This window comes from Heterodontus francisci, chromosome 36 (assembly GCF_036365525.1).
Source record: "Heterodontus francisci isolate sHetFra1 chromosome 36, sHetFra1.hap1, whole genome shotgun sequence".
Lineage (NCBI taxonomy): Eukaryota > Metazoa > Chordata > Chondrichthyes > Heterodontiformes > Heterodontidae > Heterodontus > Heterodontus francisci.
In genome coordinates, this window is record NC_090406.1 from 20,036,258 (window position 1) to 20,051,030 (window position 14,773).

Below are 14,773 nucleotides of genomic sequence, written 5' to 3' on the forward strand. Positions count from 1 at the left end.
AAATTATTTTAAAAAGGAAAATGGTTAGTATATAAAGATTAGTCTAGACTGAATATCAAATAATAAAATAATAGAAACCAGGTTTGCTGGTCAATCATCAACAGTGACCTGGCATGCCATAAAATAATAACAAATGGAAACAGAACACGGAGAAGAGAAAGACAGCCGTAGATTCATTTATTTTTAATTAAACTTGCTTAGTGTTTATTTTTGTCATTAAGGGTTAATATTAAAATAATAAAGCTACTCCTAGATATCAGTGGCTTCATTATTGTATATTTAAGTTTCAGCACCACGTGTGTGAACTAAAATACATTTTTTAAATAACCAGCTGAGAGCAACTGGAATTTTACTGGATGTGCCATCAGTTAAGGGGTTAATACAATGTGCGGAACTGAGTTAAGATGGGTTACATCTGATTTGAAGGGATGCAAAATAGATTCACATGAGCAAAGCCTGTATTTGCAGTTGGCAGTTAATTACCCAAACTAGACCCTCAGCCACTGCCAACAGTCTGCCAACAGGCAGAGCATATTAGTCTCATTCTCAAAGCTTAAAGAGCAATTGAAGCTTCTTGGCCTCTTTAATTTGTTAATATACAGTGTTTGTTAGAAAGAGAAACTGATAATTGGGATAACCATTCAGGATAGTTGGAGCCACTGCAAATCCTTAAACATAAGGCAGGGAAAGTGCAGTTTTATGTTATACTCCTGTGTTTGCACTAACTCAGTGAAACCTGTCTTAAACATCATTAATAAAACTTAAACTTGCACATTTTTGATAGAAGCTCACCTGAAAAAATGCAGCCATATAATGTTATGAAAAGGAGTAAATACAGATTATGGTACTTTTAATTTGCAGAATATTGAAACAAAATTAAGGCAACAAAAGACAATATTGTGTCAGACCCAGTGAGCCAATGAATCAAGATGAGCTTGTAGAGTAACAGATGACCTCAAATCAACCCCAAACATGCCCATACTACACATGCTTCACTGATGACTTCCAGATTCACACTTGTAAATCTTCAATTTGCAGACCTATTGTTAATAACTGACTCTTTGCAGTTACTTTATTCTAGAAATCCTCATCAAAATGCCAGATGATCCAAAATGACTTCTATTCCTTTCTTAAGGATATTTCCATGACATATAAGGTCTACTGGCTAATTACTGGCTAGGCCAGCATTTGTTGCCCATCCCTAATTGCCCTTGAGAAGGTTGTGGTGAGACGCCTTGTTGAACCGCTGCAATCCATCTGGTGCGGGTACTCCCACAGCGCTTAAGGAAGAGAGTTCCAGTATATTGATCCTGCGACAGTGAAGGAACGGTGATAGAATTCCAAGTCAGGATGGTGTGTGGCTTGCAGGGGAACTTGCAGATGGTGTTCCCATGTGTCTGCTGCCCTTGTCCTTCTAGGTGGTAGAGGTCGCGGGTTTGGGAGGTGCCAACTAACGAGCCGTGGTGAGTTGCTGCAGTGCATCTTGTAGATGGTACACACTGCTGCTACTGTGCATCGGTGGTGGAGGGAGTGAATGTTTAAATTGGTGGATGGAGTGCCAATTAAGCGGACTGCTTTGTCCTCAATGGTGTTGAGCTTCTTGAGTGTTCGTGGAGCTGCACTCATATAGGCAAGTGGAGAGTATTCCATCACAATCCTGATTTGTGCCTTGTAGGACAGGCTCTGGGGAGAGAGGAGGTGCGTTACTCGCCTCAGAATTCCCAGTCTCTGTAGTTCTTGTAGCCACAGTATTTATATGGCTGATCCAGTTCAGTTTCTGGTCAATGTTAACCCCTCAGGATTTTGATAGTGGGGGATTCAGTGATGGTAATGCTATTGAATGTCATGGGGAAATGGTTAGATTCTCTCATATTGGAGACGGTCATTGCTTGCATGCTTGTGGTGCGAATGTTACTTGCCATTTATCAGCCTAAGCCTGAATGTTGTCCAGGTCTTGCTGCATATGGACACGGACTGCTTCAGTATCTGAGGAGTTGCGAATGGTACTGAACAGTGTGCAATCATCAGCGAACATCCCAACTTCTGACCTTATGTTGGAGGGAAGGTAATTGATGAAGCAGTTGAAGATGGTTGTGCCTAGGACACTACCCTGAAGAACTCCTGTAGCGATGTCCTGGGACTGAGATGATTGGTCTCCAACATGTTGGATATTTGAAATTTATCTTCAATGCCAGTAATTGCCATGTCTATTAGGGGGTCTCCAAGTTTCAAATGCTTACCCAATAAGTGAATATTTCTATTACTGGCTCTCAAACCTTAATCTCCCAGCTTTTAGGTAGAAAATTTGTAAATGAGAGCTTCCGCTTTTCCAATTTTCCTCCTGCCTCTCTTGAGAACGTTGACTCATGCTGGCGAATGATTCCATGTGTGCCAACAACCTCTGGCTGCTCTCGCAAATGACCTCTTTGCGTATGAATGCCAGCAGCCAATTAAACCCATCAGAGGGGCATCAGAGCAGAGCCCAATCCTGTCCTCACCCACTGTCCACACAAAAAGGGTCATTAGAGAATAATCAAGACCATAACCTATTTTCTCCCTCCCTAGTCTGTAGTCATTGGGCCCAATTTTGACGCACCTTTTGTTACCTCAATTAAGATCAGCTAACTTAGCACAGAGAGATTGAACATGGAATCTTTCTGATCTGTTTGACTCAGAACCACAGCTAATGATTCTCTTACCCACCGAACCATTGGAGAGCTACAGATCCTATTTTCTTACAGCGATTGTATTGAACCTTACACCCAGTTACATTTCATCATCACTTTCTCATTGCCGTGTGTGCTATGTATTTTTGTATTTTCATACTCGTGGGTTGGCAGCTGTGGTAATGTTTTTTCATATTTCCACAGTTGTAATGTTGCAATGGCTTAGTGACGGTTTTCTCCACTTCTCCTGTTTTCAAAAGTGTAGGCAAATGTTTTAAAATATAATTTTTGAAAGCAAACAGAGACGCAAAGTCTGACAGTCTGAATATTTGCTGCCTGGGGATATCTAACACATCATTGTCTGAAACACAATTTTTACTCCCACTCGTGACACTGAGTATCGGACCCCTACTACATCAGCACCAGTTGTCCAGTTCATCTCAAACATAGACACAGAAAGCATACTTCACAAAGAATAGCTTCCAATTATCCACATTGTATATAGTACATTAATATAAGTTAATGATTTTTAATTTCTGATATCGGCTCAATATTGCTGAATCTATAGCAGAGGTGTTGCAATGCAATACCAGCACAGTGCAGGCTACACTGCTTAAAGAAGTCTCATGCGAGCAATCTTTATGATTAAATTTGCTCTTTGAATGGACTTTTCTCTGTTTTGTTTTTTATAATATTGAATTGCCTTTAAAAGAGAATGATACCCAGAAGAGAAACATTTTAAATACAGCTGCAAGCTCTTCTAGCACTGAACTTTTCGGACTGCAATGTGTCACTGGGACTAGCATCCAGGAATGGGAGGTTTTCTGATCCCTGTCCAACATCAGAAGAGTCAGTCGCAGATGCACCAACTACATACATTACCCAAGCATCTCCTTTTTGTGCTTCAGACTGGATGTGGTTGCCATTAGATGGTTGCTTTGCCAGTATGGTCATCTAAGTAACATTCGCACCACACAAGTGCCAGGCAATGACCATTTCCAACAAAATAGAATCTAACCATCTAACCATCTAACCTTGACGTTCAATGGCATTACCATCGCTGAATCCCCCACTATCAACATCCTAGGGGTTACCATTGACCAGAAACAAAATTGGACCAACCATATAAATGCTGTGACTACAAGAGCAGGCCAGAGCCTAGGAATTCTGTGGCAGCCAACTTCCTGACTCTCCAAAGTCTGTCCAACATCTACAAGGCACAAGTCCGAAGTGTGATGGAACACTCTCCACTTGCCTGGATGTGTGCAGTTCCAACAACACTCAAGAAGCTCAACACCATCCGGAACAAAGCAATCTGCTTAATTAGCACCTCATCCACCACTGTAAACATTCACTCCCTCCACCACTGACACACAATGGCAGCGGATGCACTGCAGCAACTCGCCAAGGCACCTTCAACAGCACCTTCCAAATCTATGACTTCTACCACCTAGAAGGACAAGGGCAGCAGATGTATGGGAACGCCACCACCTGCAAGTTTCCCTCCAAGACACACTCCATTCTGATTTGGAACTATATTGTCATTCCTTCACTGTCACAGGGTCAAAAACCTAGAACTCCCTTCCTAACAGCTGTGGGCGTTCCAACAACAGATGGTCCAGGAAGGCAGCTCATCATCACCTTCTCAAAAGCAATTAGGGATGGGCAACAAATGCTCACATCCCATGAACAAAAAAAAATCTCAGGCAAAATAGATCATAAATATATTTTTTGTGGGAAGAGACTATTAATTGAAAGTGTTTATCCCAGAGAATGGTTCTGTTTGAAAATCCAAATCAATTTCACATCTATAGAGGACAAAGTTTTAGATTACAGCAGGTGGTGAAAATATGAATCACTCATAACAGTAATTCCTCCTAAGAAAGCATTTCTGTTGGAAAATTCCACTCATCTTTAAATGTAATTTCTTTATCATCTCATGATAAGGACAGTGAAGTGGCAAACAGTTTATTCCCTTAAAAGGTGTCAACTGTGCTTCTGTGTGATGTAGATTTATCAAACCCAGTATACTTGAGAGATCTCAATTTCCTGTCTTAGTGCACCTTGCTGTCACATTGGCTTTTTGAACTTCATTTCATTACGAACATACAAATTAGGAGCAGGAATAGGCCACTTGGCTCTTCAAACCTGCTCTGCCATTCAATAAGTTCTCGGCTGAACTGATTACTCCATATTTCCACTAACTCCCGATAACCTTCCACCCCCTTGCTTATCAAGAATCTATCTACCTCTGCCTTAAAAATATTCAAAGACTCTGCTTCCACCGCCTTTTGAGGAAGAGAATTCCAAAACCTCACGACCCTCTGAGAGAAAAAATTTCTTCTCATCTCCTTCTTAAATGGGCGACCCCTTATTTTTAAACAGTGACCCCCTAGTTCTAGATTCTCCCACAAGGGGAAACATCCTTCCCACATCCATCCTGTCAAGACCCCTCAGGATCTTATATGTTTCAATTCAAGTTGCCACTTACTTTTCTAAATTCCAGCGGATACAAGCCTAGTCTGTCCAATATTTCCTTGTAAGACAGCCCACCCATTCCAGGTATTGGTACAGTAAATGTTCTCTGTACTGCCTCCAATGCATTTACATCCTTCCTTAAATAAGGAGACCAGTACTGTACACAGTACTCCAGATGTAGTCTCACCAGTGCCTTATATAGCTGAAGCATAACCTCCCTACTTTGTATTCAATTCTTCTCGCAGTAAACAATAACATTTTATTAGCTTTCCCCCTACACCGTAGGCTTTTATTTTCTGCAATAACCTTTGATATGGCACCTTATCAAATGCCTTCTGGAAATCTAAGTACAATACATCTACCGGTTCCCCTTTATCTGCAGCACATGTAACTCTCTCAAAGAACTCCAATAAATTGATTAAACATGATTTCCCTTTCACAAAACCATGTTGACTCTGCCTGATTACCTTGAATTTTTCTAACTAGCCTGCTATAATATCTTTAATAATAGTTTCTAACATTTTCCCTAAGACAGATGTTAAGCTAACTGGCCTGTAGTTTCCAGCTTTTTGTCTCCCTCCCTTTTTGAATAAAGGAGTTCCATTCGCTATTTTCCAATCTAATGGAACCTTCCCCGAATCTAGGGAATTTTGGAAAATTAAAACTAACGTATCAACTATCTCACTAGCCACTTCTTTTAACACCCTGGGATGAAGCCCATCAGGACTCGGGGATTTGTTAGCCCGCAGCTCCAACAATTTGTTCAGTACCACTTCCCTTTATGATTTCTCATCTCTGCCCAAACTGCTTCTACATCCTGGTCTCCTGAACTTAGGTCATCCCTCTCTATTGCACTAATACCATCATTAATTAACAGAGCTACCCCTCGACCTTTACCTAGCTTCCTGTCCTTCCTAAATGCCAACTATCTCTCAATATTCAGGTGATTGTAATTTTCTTGAGTTCCTCCCTCCCTTCTATTTCCTGACTTATAGCTAATACTGGGATGTTACTTCTTTGCTCAATAGAAGACCAATACAAAATATCTGTTCAATTCATCTGCCAACTCCTTATTATCCATTATTAATTCCCCAGACCCACTTTTTATAGGACCAACGCTCACTTTGTTAACTCTTTTCTTTTTTAAATATCTATAGAAACTCTTACTATCTGTCTTTATATTTCTAGCTAGCTTTCTCTCGTACTCTAATTTTACCTTCCTTATCAATCTTTTAGTCATTCTTTGCTTTTTTTATATTCTGTCCAATCTTCTGGTCTGCCTCCCATCTTTGTGCAATTATTATGCAATTAAAGTTTAATACTATCTTTAACTGTTTTAGTTAACCACGGATGGTGGGTCCCACCCTTGGAATTTTTCTTTCTCGTTGAAATGTATCTATTCTGTGTATTCTGAAATATCCCCTTAAATATCTGCCAATGCATCTCTATTGACCTATCCCTTAACCTTATTTGCCAGTTCACTTTAGCTAGCTCTGCTTTCATGTCCTCATAATTGCCCTTATTTAAGTTTGAAATACTAGTCTTGGGACCCACTCTTCTCTCCCTCAAACTGAATGTAAAATTAAATCATATTATGATCGCTGTTACCTAGGGGCACCTTAACTATGAGGTCATTATTTAAGCCTATCTCATTGCACAATACCAGGTCTGGTATAGCCAGCTCTCTGGTTGGCTCGAGAACGTATTGTTCCAAGAAATTATCCCGAAAACATTCTATCTACTCCTCATCTCAGCTACCTCTGCCCATCTGATTTTTCCAGTCTATATGTAGGTTAAAATCCCCCATAATTATCGCTGTACCTTTCTGACAAGCTGCCATTATTTCTTCCTTTATACCCCGTCCTACAGTGTGATTAATGTTAGGTGGCCTGTACACCACTCCCACAAGTGACTTCTTGCCTTTATGATTTCTCATCTCTGCCCAAACTGCTTCTACATCCTGGTCTCCTGAACTTAGGTCATCCTTCTCTATTGCACTAATACCATCATTAATTAACAGAGCTACCCCTCGACCTTTACCTAGCTTCCTGTCCTTCCTAAATGCCAACTACCTCTCAATATTCAGGTCCCAATCTATGTCGTCTTGCAACCAATCGTAATGGCTATCAGATCGTACTTATTTATTTCTATTTGCACTCTCAGTTCATCTGTTTTGTTTCGAATGCTATGTGCATTCAGATAGAAAGTCAGTAATTTTGTCCTGTTATTATTTTTGTAACCTCTAGCCTTATCTGTTGATTTACTCTGAAATTTATACGCTCTGCACCTTCCTGTCACAGTCTGTTTATCATTTCCCATATTAATACCTTTCACTCTTGCCTTGTTTCTACTCCTTGATTTACCATATCTTCCCAAATTTGATTCCTTGCCCCCACTATTCAGTTTAAAACCCTCTCTACTTCCCTAGTTATGCGGCTTGCTTGAACACCAGCCCCAGCACGGTTCAGGTGTAGACTGTCCCAATGGTACAGCCATCACTTTCCCCAGTACTGGTACCAGTGCCCAATGAACCGGAACCCACTTCTACCAAACCAGTCTTTGAGCCACGCATTCATTTCTCTAAGCTTATTTGCCCTATGCCAATTTGCATGTGTCTCAGGTAATAATTCAAAGATTATTACCTTTGAGGTTCTGTTTCTTAATTTGGTGCCTAGTTCCTCATACTGACTATGCAGAACCTCTTTCCTTGTCCTGCCTATGTCACTGGTACCTACATGGACCACGACAACTGGATCCTCCCCCTCCCACTGTAAGTTCCTCTCTCCAGCCCTGAGCAGATGTCCCGAACCCTGGCACCAGGCAACACAGCCGTCTGGACTCTTGTTCTTTGCCGCAGAGAACAGTGTCAATCCGCTAACTGTATTGTCCCCTACTACCACTATATTCCTTTTTTCTCCCTCCACTTGAATGATCAGTTTGCTCATCCACCCTGCAGCCCCCACTCTCATCCAAACAAGCTGAATCTCAAACCTGTTGGACAATTGCAAAGGCTGAGGCTCCAGCACTCCTACCCTCTGCGTCCCCTTACCTGCCTCAGCTGCAGCCACACTCTCCTGTCCCTGACCACTGACCAAATCAGAAGACCCTATCCTAAAGGGTGTGACCGCCACCTGGTACAAAATGCCCAGGTAACTTTCCCCCTCCCTGATATGTCGCAATGTCTGCAGCTCGGACTCCAGTTCAATGACTCTGAACCAAAGCTCTTCGAGCCGCAAACACTGCAGACATGTTTGCCCTGGATCACACGGGCATCCAGGAACTCCCACATGCTGCAGCCATGATATATCACCTATCCTGCCATCCTTAATGTGTTTTAATTAACTACTTAATTATTTTATTCAATTATTTATTTTATTTTTATTTTTTATATGTATTTTACTTCAGTTGCACATCACAAGATTACTGTTGGGTATAATGACACATATAAACCTCCAAAACTTGCAACAACTTCAAAAAATTACAAAGCCCACATATAGTTAACAACTGAAGATCAGCCCTTTTTTATAAACCTATAAAAAAAGCGGGGCTAAAGTGTGGTGAGTCGAAGAGACTTAGCAGTTGGCAGGAAAAAAGACAGCGGCGCAAGGGGAGAGCCAACTGTGTAACAGCCCCAACAAACAAATTTTTCTGCAGCACCTGTGGAAGAGCCTGTCACTCTAGAATTGGCCTTTATAGCCACTCCAGGCGCTGCTCCACACACCACTGACCACCTCCAGGCGCTTACCCATTGTCTCTCGAGATAAGGAGGCCCAAGAAAAAATAAATAAATAAAAATAAAAACAAGTTACTACATTGACGTTGCAATTAAGGCTGTAAGTATGGCCTATATTCCTTCATTTGTAATCGAGGAAAAATTCAAATGTTGAAGGCACTAAATTACTGTTGCATTTCTGAGGGAGAGGCCAGGAGGCAAGTTCTCTTGGGAAGTTTGAGGCAGCAATTTTCAGCGACTCCCTCAGGCACTAAAGAGCCTCTGAGGTGGCCAAAATATGGTCTTCAACTAATATACAGGTTTAGGCCACATTTCGTGCAATACGCCGTCTTGGTAAAGGAGTTGAAGCTTGCCCTAAGAATGGCGATGCGAAGGATTGTTAAAGGGCTGATTGACATTTAAGTTGCCTGCTCGCACTCATCAACAAGGCTGCACGGCATTTTGGTGGACAGCACTTCAACTAACACCCTCTCCCAGCAGTGACTAGCTGATTGGCAGAAAACAAGATATTGCTGAGAATTTCGAGCATTACTTAAAAATATATCACCTTTTATTGTTCATTTGCAGCTGGAGGTTTGAAGAGGACTTTTGAAATCATCAGGTGTCTTTCTGGGATATTTTGTCAAGGCTTTATCAACGCTCTATCAACATCTGTTCCAGAAATTCTCTGAAGACCTCACCTAAAAGGAGTGAGCGCTGTGAGTCACCAGGAGAAAGGGAGTGATTGGTCAAGGGCATCCTGCTGCGGGTCCCCCTTGGTCTGCAGGGGGAATGGGGGGAGGACATGAGGCCAGACCGAGTAGCATCAGCCGCTGCAGGAGGGAGCGACAGGAGGGCAAAGTGAACTCTTTCCCTGCTGTGGGTAGAGGACATGCCTCTTCCTCTGGACCTCCTGAACCAGCACCCCCGGTATCGTTTGAGAACTCATGCTCCCTTTCACTCAGTCCCTGAGCCATCTTAAAAACATGTATGTCAACCAACACATGGCACATCTTCAGTGGAAGTGGGTGAATGGAGTGCTAAACCTGCAGGCGATTGTTTTAGTTCCTCCAGTCAAATTCAAATGATGGTAATCAGTAATTAGGACCAAATCTGTGTGCTAAAACCAGACTTTCAGTTCGGTCTGATTAGTACAGCAGTCGTTTAGCACCTGTTTACACCCTTTCACTAGAATAACCCCTGAATTTTTACAATAAAAATTGTGCATTCTGGTTCATATTAAGTGTCTATGTACTCTACAATTGATAGAAAGGGAAAATAAAGTAAAATTTGAAATTTAAAACAGGCAAACCAGATCATCCCAAAAGTTATCTTAACAATCTCTGGCATTGAAGAGTAGATGAAGGCCAAGACAATGAGGAAATGAAAGGAGAGGAAAATAGATAACAATGAAGAGGAACATCCAACACCCCCGCACCCGCGCCACCCCGCCTCAGTTCACGGAGGCACTCTATCCCATTCAGACCCAGTGCTCTATCCAACTTGCCATTCTTCCACATTCTGACACTCTCCTTCCAGGTCATACTGGCATTCTTCCTCCCCCAGTCCACACCTCCATTCAACCTGCTGCTATTCTTCCCCTCCAAACCAGTTCAAGCTGATGCACTCTTTCCATGCCCCATTCAAGGTTTCTTTCCATTCGCCCCAGTTCATGCTTTCACTCTCCCTACCTATTCCCTCTCAGTTAATGATGATGGTCTTCTACCTCCAAAACCCCAAAATGTCACTCCCAGTTTCTCTCCTCTCCCTACCCCCTACCTCAAGCACCATTCCTAGCTTCAGCCCTTCCCTCTCTTCATTTCTCTATTCCATCTCCCTTCTTCTAGGAGTTTCTCCCTCTCTTCATCTTCTCTTCATTGCTATCTGTTTCCTCCTTCCCTCTCCTCTTCACTGCCATCCATTTCCCTCACGTTTCACTTCCACATTGCCTTGGCCCTTCATTGCCGTCCATTTTTTCTTCCTGTACTCTTCATTGCCATAGATCTCCCTTCTTCTCTTTCCCTTCAGTCCTACTCTGACCTGTCCTACTGCTAATAAAAGGGATTCTAGGCACTGCATACTGCCCTGTTCTTGTAGAAATTCTCTACAGTGGCCAGAATCACTCAAGCAGCAGGACATGAGGAACAGCAACTCACCAAGGCTCCTTTGACAGCAGCTTCCAAACTCGTGACCCCTACCACCTGGTAGCAGAAGAAGCATGGGAACACCACCACCTGCAAGTTCCCCTCCAAGTCACTCACCCTGACAGTTCCTTCACTGTCACTGGGTCAAAATCCTGGAACTCCCTTCCTAACAGCACTGTTGGTGCACCTACGCCCCAAGGACTGCAGCCGTTCAAGAAGGCAGCTCACCAACACCTTCTCAAGGGCAATTACGGATGGCCAATAAATGCTGACCTTGTCATCAACACTCACGAATAAAATTTTAAAAAGCACTGGAGAGTAGGACTGTGTAATCTGCCAACTGTATAGAGCCCCTGAGCCAGTCAGTGCCCTGAGAGGCTCCAGATTAATTTGGTAACATTTAGTATCATTGTCCAGTAAAATGTAGGGGTTCCAAACCAAACATTGGCATGGGACCCGAGCAAGGCAAATGCTCCTCCTGCTTCTTTCTTTAAAGCTGTGTGCCTCCTTAAAACCTACAAATAAGATCCTGTGACCTACTTTAAGAAGAATGATTCAAGTGAGGCAAAAAAGAGGATGGTGGTTTCTACCTCCCCAAAGTTACTACTGATACTCTGTGGTACTCCAACAGTCATGGTTAAGAGCTGTGCAAGTACATAGAAAAGAATTTGTTCATGGGAAGGTGAATTGCCTGGGAAAGAAGTGGTCAAATGACTGAGGTTACCTCCAAGACAAAGTACCTAATTTCTGACCCACTCCCACATTTTCCTTGCCTTTCCTAGTTCTACAGATGCTCAAAATCTTCCCTTACTTCATCCCAGTAACTATTCTACTCATGAATTTGCCTAAACAATGATGTTTGCTGTCTATTAGGCTATGAAAGGTCTCAGAGAAAAGCATGTCCCTGTTCTAATGTGATATCCACTCCAGCAGGAATCACATGACAGTGATCTGGAGCTGGAGCTGCGGCTGATTTTCCCCCATCCTAAACAAATTCCCATTGATATACATAAAAGAAAGAGAATTGATTTAAGAACTTTTTTTTTAAAAAGAGGTTTAATGTCCCATTACATGCACTGGTTTATATTTTATGTTCAGATTAGGTCTTCTTATGTCTGCCATTTAGTTGTTTATATTTATGTTTTTGTACCTATTAATCCGTTTGTTTCTGCGTATCTGCAAATATTTGATATCTTCGATACTCAGCACCAGTCTTACCAAATTCTATCAACATCAGAGATATTCCTTAATCTTCAAATTATAATCTGAGCAAAGATTATTATCTTGTGCTGGATAACTTTGGGCATTAAGTGTCAGTTTCAACCAAAATGAGATATGGTGTAGCATGCTTAGATGCAGAGTAAAGCTCCCAACCTGCTGTCCTAACAACGTACCTTAGTTCCAATCTCAAAATAGTATCCCTAATGCGCCAGTGTGGCATCTTTACATTTTCTAAAGCAGCAACTCCATGGCCTTAAGTGGGATTTCTAATATGGTGCCAGCTAATGCTGAATTAAGGACTGTTTGTGCTCTAGGAACTGGATCAAGACTGGTCACGCTCTTGTCCTTTACAAAGCTGATGCAGGAAGAACTGCTTGTAATTATACACATACTGGACTACCTGGCTATCACAAGTGGGCCCAAAACTATCCTCACTCTGAATTCAACCATGTGTACTTTCCAGTAAGGATAGTATTCAAGAGGAAGAATCCTATCTAAATTTTCTCTCCCTTAGCCCAGAGGTGCTGAGATAAATAGTAACACAGCCTGCCGTCCTAATTCAGTAAAGCAGGAATACAAAGCTAAGGCCATTACTGCTTAGTACTATACTGGCAGTGCATCTTCTTACCAAAGCTATTAAAGCAGCATGATATATCTTTACATCTGGTTGATAAAAATTACAATGATTACATTCAATAAAAGAAAAAAACAAAGGCATAAAATCCACTTATGAGACTAATAATTCTCTCGTCACAATTTCTCTGATGTCTCTTGTTAACTTATGGTTAGACAAAGGACATATGTAGAGATGGCAGAGCGATGACAGGCTGAATCTATTTCCTCCCATAGTTCATATCTCAACCTTGTTTCCTTCCCTTTTGGTAAATGTCATATATCATTACAGCTTAAAGAAATAAATATAAACTATATGATAAACAGATGAACTGTAAGTGTAAAGAGTGCTGAACAGCTTCTGTTTACTATTTGAATGTCTTTTTTTAAAGCATAAATTATACCACTCCTATATTCAAGTATTTGAATTGAAATCTCACAGTTTAAATACACTTTATAAACTTTTTTTTAACTTGTTACACTTTATAAACTTTTTTTTTAACTTGTTACGCTATCACCACACACTTGCATTATAAACCTTGCCATCTGTACAGAATGTTGACAAAATGCGATATTTTAAAAAATGTAACTTATGAATTGGCTCCACCTACTTTCTTTGTGTTACCTAAAATAAACTGTGTGGTGGTCTGTCAGTGCCAGATGCTACGTGCCATTGGCTGTTGGTACTGTTGGAAGTATCACCTGATGAGTCTGACTCAAAATCTTTCCTGGTGATTAATTGGCCGATACAGGCAGTGCCACCAAAGACTTGAACGTCTGGTCCAAGGCTATGAGCGGATATTGCCCAGTCTGCAATATAGCTGTGGGCAATAGTCGTAAGGGGGAGCAGTAAGGGGGTACATCCCAGAAATTGCTTCCAAACAGCTTAAAATGTTAATGAAACATCATTGGCAAGTAAAAGTGCACAGTATTTAAAATAAATATTAACAAGTGATGCTTGTGTTACAGAGTTACGACTATCTCTTATTATGAAGAGAGGGGAAAATAAGGCAAATTTACTGAGCTTCTTGTTAAAAAAAAAATAAACTTATCTCCCCCAAATTTCTTCTACCTACCGTGAGCCATACCTTTGGGCGGTTGGGAAGTACGTCCAGGCCAGATTTGGATCTCGCTTTCTTCCCCCTCAATCCTACAGTATAAGGACTGTAACTGCTTTTGCCACTGCTTCGCCTGTTCAGCATCCTTCTCCCAACTTGTCACTTTCATAAATATGGTTCAAAAATCTTACGAAAAGCCACTTCACAGAAACCCCCCTCCCCACCTCTCACAGACACACAGACAAATAAGTGTCTAAACATTAAAACGTTGTCAATCTTTTGACCAAACAAGTCAATGCATTACTATTAATTCGAGTGGAAAGGATCCTGCTCATTTCCAGTTAAGCCTTCATCAATTCAATACTTTCCGCCCAGGACCTGCCCTGCCCCTGACAACTAAAAACTGCAAGTGCTGTGTATTTTGCAACCTCCCCGAAGATCATTTAAATACATTCTAATGCACCCGAGAGGATGCTTTGCAACTTACAGATGTGCTGTGTGGTACGGGACTTCCTGTTCTGTTCTTCTTAGATATTGAAGGCGTTTTCATTAATTCCCTTTTCTTGCGAGAGAACATTTTCTGTGCGAGCGGCGAATGTTATCTTTTTACTTCAAATTTCTGCCCCCCTTCCCTTCCAGGACGGTCCGATTCACGACCAGCGGTTGTTAGAAAACTGTCTCACTTGTTTTATTCCATCAAAACTCCGCAGCTCCTTTGCGCTGAATCCGCGGCGATCAGCCAACGTGTAGACAGAGAGAGAGCGAGCGAGCCGGTGACAGTAACCACATTCCGTTACTTTGTTCTCTCCTCTCTGGGTAGCCATGTGACACTCATCCACTCATCTCATTGGCTTCTAAACAGAAACATGCATGTAATATGTA

General features: G+C 41.7%; 1 protein-coding gene across 3 annotated transcripts in view; it reads right to left on the reverse strand.

Moving 5' to 3' along the window:
* Positions 1-14,551, reverse strand: part of LOC137351635 (rho GTPase-activating protein 45-like) — a 200,077-nt gene extending 185,526 nt beyond the window's left edge. Inside the window, exon 1 of one of the 3 annotated variants that reach the window (XM_068016279.1) lies at positions 14,379-14,551. In XM_068016279.1, the coding sequence (XP_067872380.1) occupies positions 14,379-14,468 (90 nt within the window). In that variant the 5' untranslated portion in view covers positions 14,469-14,551. Of the gene's footprint in view, positions 1-13,909; positions 14,305-14,378 lie in introns of those variants that run through there. The other 2 variants (XM_068016277.1, XM_068016276.1) reach the window with 2 other exon arrangements.
* Between the last annotated feature and the right edge of the window lie 222 nt (positions 14,552-14,773).